Source organism: Lutjanus erythropterus, chromosome 21, assembly GCF_056507025.1.
Source record: "Lutjanus erythropterus isolate fLutEry1 chromosome 21, fLutEry1.hap2, whole genome shotgun sequence".
Classification (NCBI taxonomy): Eukaryota; Metazoa; Chordata; class Actinopteri; order Lutjaniformes; family Lutjanidae; genus Lutjanus; species Lutjanus erythropterus.
Window position 1 is genome coordinate 19,406,344 of NC_139337.1, and position 4,654 is coordinate 19,410,997.

Sequence of the window (4,654 nt, forward strand, 5' to 3'; positions counted from 1 at the left end):
GTTTATTTCTTGTTGAATTTTGAGTATGCTTAAAAGCAATTAACTGCTGTGGACGGGGTCAATGACAAAGTGAATTTTAGCCATTTTTCTGTTCTCTACTCACCTCCTTCCTCCCCTGTCAGAACTGTAGTTGTGTAGTAAATGTTTGTAGACAAATAGTTAAATGAGGAAATTAAGTTGGCATTCGTCTGAGCTCTAAATTACACGAAACAGGTGCACAAAAACAGTTATTCTGGCCCAGAATTGAAATTTCAAAGGACACCATGGCTGCAGCCTTGATTTAGAGTAGCAAGTATTTCAACTTAACATGTTTCCTTGATCTCTGATGATGTATTATTGTGGTCATGTTATGATTTAGTACAGTAAATGTATTACAGATTTTTCCTTTAAATTAATCATCAGCATATTAGTAGACTTCCCAGCATGCATTGTTTGAGGGTAAAAAACTCCTCTGAGACCCTTCTCTTTTTGTATAATTTTAAGAAAACACATATGATGGAAACTTCCTGTGTGTCTTTAATACACTTTCAGATAAGTCGTGCTTGTTGGTTTTCACAATAATGAAAAATTCCTTGCAAACAATGATTAAGGTTAGAATTGAATTTCCACTGAAAATCGAATATATTTACGGGGAGCAGCTTCACATATTGTCTTCATGTCAATGCTGGAACAGAGTAGCAGCTGCAACTCTGTGTTCTATGTGGAAAATGAAGAACCTACCTTTAAAACTGAGAAAATATGAAAGGAAATGATATTTGTTTGTAATGTTCGTCTGAAGAGTTGTTAGTTCAACTTAATATTTTAGGCTTATTGAATTACCTCAACTTGTCTTTTCAGTTTCAGTCAACTTAAAATCTTAAGGCAGCCTGGACACAAACTTTACAGACCACCTGTGGACCATATTGCTTACTGTATTTGGGCTGAGGGTATGTGGGCTGTGTGTACTGTCACTAGGACAGTGTGTTAAGTCTTGAGTGTGTTAACATCAATGGAAAGCTTGATCATATAATAAAAAAGCAGATCAGATGTATTACCCAATCTCAGATGCATTAGTACAGTAAATTTTCTGCAGGCTAATGGGAAGTCTGTCTATAGAATTTCCTGTTGTATTTCAAAATTGTACTTGGACACAGGGATTTAGTAAATGTATATATAATTTCCTCTATGGCATATATAGGAAATTTAGTGTGTATAATTACACACACAAACAAAACAAACTAGTGAAAACTAAATATGCTAAGTATATTAAATTTTAATATACTTATATACTATACTAGTGTACTTGCAGTCAGACTGATCATCAGTATACTTAAAGTGTGTTAAATGATCATTTAACCTTTAGGCTGCTATTTAAAAAAAATAAAAAATTAAAATAGACAGATGATGAATCATTACCTCTGGCCTGTTGAGTGATTTATAGCTTGTCAAATTTGTAGTCTTAAATAAGGAGTCCTTACACTTGAAGTCTAAATCAAGCAATAAATCAATTAGAAGTTCTATAAGTTTGATATAGTTTATATAGATGGACTTCAGATGGGAAAGTAGTATGGCCTGCTGTGTATTTTCTTTTGAAAGCTTCACGTATCATTTCTCCTGCACAAGAGGGGAAGGGGAAAAAAAGGCCTATGAAGCTGTTTGGTACATGACTCATCTTTGAAACGCAAATCCCCTACATTTGGGAGGGTTTTCCAGTCCTACCAGACTGTAACACTCATGACCAACCACGTCTCAGCAGTTTGCTCAGCAAAGTGGTCAGCTGTCACATCCAAACACAGCCACGCCTCGGACTAGCCCACGTCGTCTGTAAGCAGGGTGAACAAAGAGAAATATTAAAATAAGCATAAAGCATAAAAAGCATGTTTCCTCATAATACTTTAATAATTCACACTATAGGGTAGTGTCTATATTTATTTACATTTCAGAGACTTTATCTGTTCTCTTAGTCGGTTTGTGACGTCGTTTAAAAAAGCAATCCCCCCACGCCGATGGTATAATCCAAAACACTGAGTCATATGATTTCCTGCCTTAACTTGAACGCTTCGCAGACTGAAACAGACACAATCGGTTTCCTTCGTCTTTTTGCCACATTTCTCCACTAAAATCTGTCAAAATGCCAATGATGTGCGGAGGGATGTCATCGCCAGTTGATGCTGACGAAAAGATCCAGACACTGTGTGATACTGTAAGTAGAAAAAAAAAAAAGGAATATCGTTGTTTCACTCTGACTTTTGTTCTTTCGAAGCTATAAACAAGGCCTGTGTTTGATTTCATTGTGATGTTACTATCATGTCATTGTTCCTCAGGTAAAGTCCCATGCAGAGGAAAAAGCAGGGAAGAGCTTCGAGGTTTTCACAGCCAAGAGCTACACGAAGCAGTTAGTGAGTGGGATGAACTACTTCATCAAGGTACGTTTTATTTAAAAAATAAGAGCACAACACTTTTACTCTGGTAACAAGATCAAGACTTAAAGGGACCATAATCAACATTTTTTTTCATAGGATCATATAATTACTTTTATATTAATTTGGTGTGATGAATCCATAAGGAATTATGGCTGGGCTCAGAGATTTATAAGTGCTTGCTTCACGGGCCACCACGCCCCTAACTTTGGTGGCCAAAGTACATATTAGTGGCAAGCTGGTGATGAGTACTGGTTGCTAGGAATTGGGATGTTTGTGGAAATGTAGCCTTGTGTTGGTGAAGGCTCACAATGTGGGGATGAAACCTGATGGCCACAGTGGGCCACCTATATGGAATATTTGGTGGTCACAGAGTAACTTCTTGTGGCTGCTGGCTGTCAGGCTGTGGTAAATGTCGAACCCTGCTGCAGTCAAGTCTGCAAAAGTTTAAAACTGCTTTCAGATATTATTTTGTTTTTCAAGGCCGTGCACAACCTCAATGCTTTGTCACTGCTCTGGATAAAAAAACTTTGGTGTCAGTGCATTTCACTTTTTTCTTTTTTTACTTCTGTTTGGCTAATTACTCTAAATAAAAGTTAATGAAGTTTCTAATCAATCTGCAGTGTGCATGCTGTACTACAGAATGAATAACCTCTGCTTTTATTATTATTTATTTATTTATTTATTTATTTATTTATATTGATTGTTACAATTATTGTTCCTGGTGTGGATTGCCCTAAAATCTTGTGCTCTAAATTGATCTGTAATTGTAATTGTCTGGATCACAGAACATAGTGAACTGAGGACGGTCCATACAGAACCAAATGTCCTGTACTGAATGGTTAGGGACAAATATACGTACCATTACACCCCTGTCAACTCATTATTCAGTTATACTGAAAGGTTAAACTTGAAACTGACAAACTTATCTAATTACGCTGAGTTAATGGTAAAACAGGACTTGATGTGATGTAATTGATTAAGAGATTTTACAGTGCAAAGCAGTTTAGTTTAAAGTAAATGCAGAGGGAATACTCAGCTCTCTATCAGTCCTCTGTAAAAATTGTCTCTACATGAAGACAGCATGTTTCTTGCTGAAAATTATTCACTGGAATCACGCATTTCAATACAGTGATAATTTCTATTTTGCTAGAAAATACACTTAGAGGACCAGTGTGTCTGATTTAGTGACATAGCAGTGAGCCTGAGGACTGAAAACACCTCCCCTTCCAGGCATGTAGGAACTCACGCAAAACATGAAAGGCCATATCTAGAACCATTCTGGGCTACTGTAGAAACATGGTGGTGCAGTATGACAAACTCCATGGAAGAGGACCCACACCCTCTGTAGATAGAAACAGCTCGTTTTAGTAACGATACAGTGATTTTTTTACACTAATAAAAACATACTTATGAATATTACATTCAATTTCTTCAAGTCTTCAGCATATATATTAAATGAGTCTGGACAGACATGGATGTAAACTTGACTGGTTTGCAGAGACAACAACTGTTTTCTTTTAACAAAACCAAAGAATATAAGTTGGCATGTTTGCACAGTGGACTTGTGGTGCATTTCTGAGATGGACACACACATAACTCCAAAGAAATGCTAACATTGCACTTAAGAAAAAGATCAGTTGTCTTTTTGCAGCTAGTTTTCACTCCCTTCTAAAACTTTGCTTTTTCGTCCTTGCAGGTTCATGTGGGAGGAGACGAACACATTCACCTCCGGGTTTATGAGAAACTCCAGTGTCACGGAGGAGACATTGAGCTGAGTGCTGTACAGCACCCAAAGAGCCACCATGACCCTATTGAATACTTTTAATGAGATCCCCAACCAAGCAAAGCATCAGTGCCTACAGGCTGCAGTCTCATTATAGCTAGTTGTTTAAAATTATCCCAGCTCATTGCGCAAAACAATGTTGTCATAACATGTAATAACATACCGTATTGGTACTGTAGATCATGATGTTTAGTGTTTGTCAAAATGGAACTATTTTGTACAAGATGAATTAATAAATGAATCTGATTCGTTGTGATTCTATTAAGTGTTGCTTCTCTTTTTGTGGTATGTGATGTGTAAAATAGCTGCAGGGCAATGTGTAATGTCTTCAGCTGCAAGACAGTAAGATGAAAAATCCATATTGACACAGAATCAAAGAAGGCAAACAGAGGTCTATTCAATACTGTGAGGCTTTTTGTCAGCTGTTGACATTGCTTCAGGTTCTTGATTGATTTTTATGGATCTTTAG

The 4,654-nt window shown here is 36.9% G+C and overlaps 1 protein-coding gene across 1 annotated transcript; it reads left to right on the forward strand.

Annotated features, from left to right (window-relative positions):
• Positions 1-2,025: 2,025 nt before the first annotated feature.
• Positions 2,026-4,446, forward strand: LOC146307561 (cystatin-B-like). The gene is made up of 3 exons (XM_084747462.1): positions 2,026-2,182; positions 2,304-2,405; positions 4,099-4,446. The coding sequence occupies exons 1-3, from the start codon at positions 2,111-2,113 to the stop codon at positions 4,225-4,227; spliced, it is 303 nt and encodes a 100-aa protein (XP_084603588.1). The 5' UTR covers positions 2,026-2,110; the 3' UTR covers positions 4,228-4,446.
• Positions 4,447-4,654: the final 208 nt, after the last annotated feature.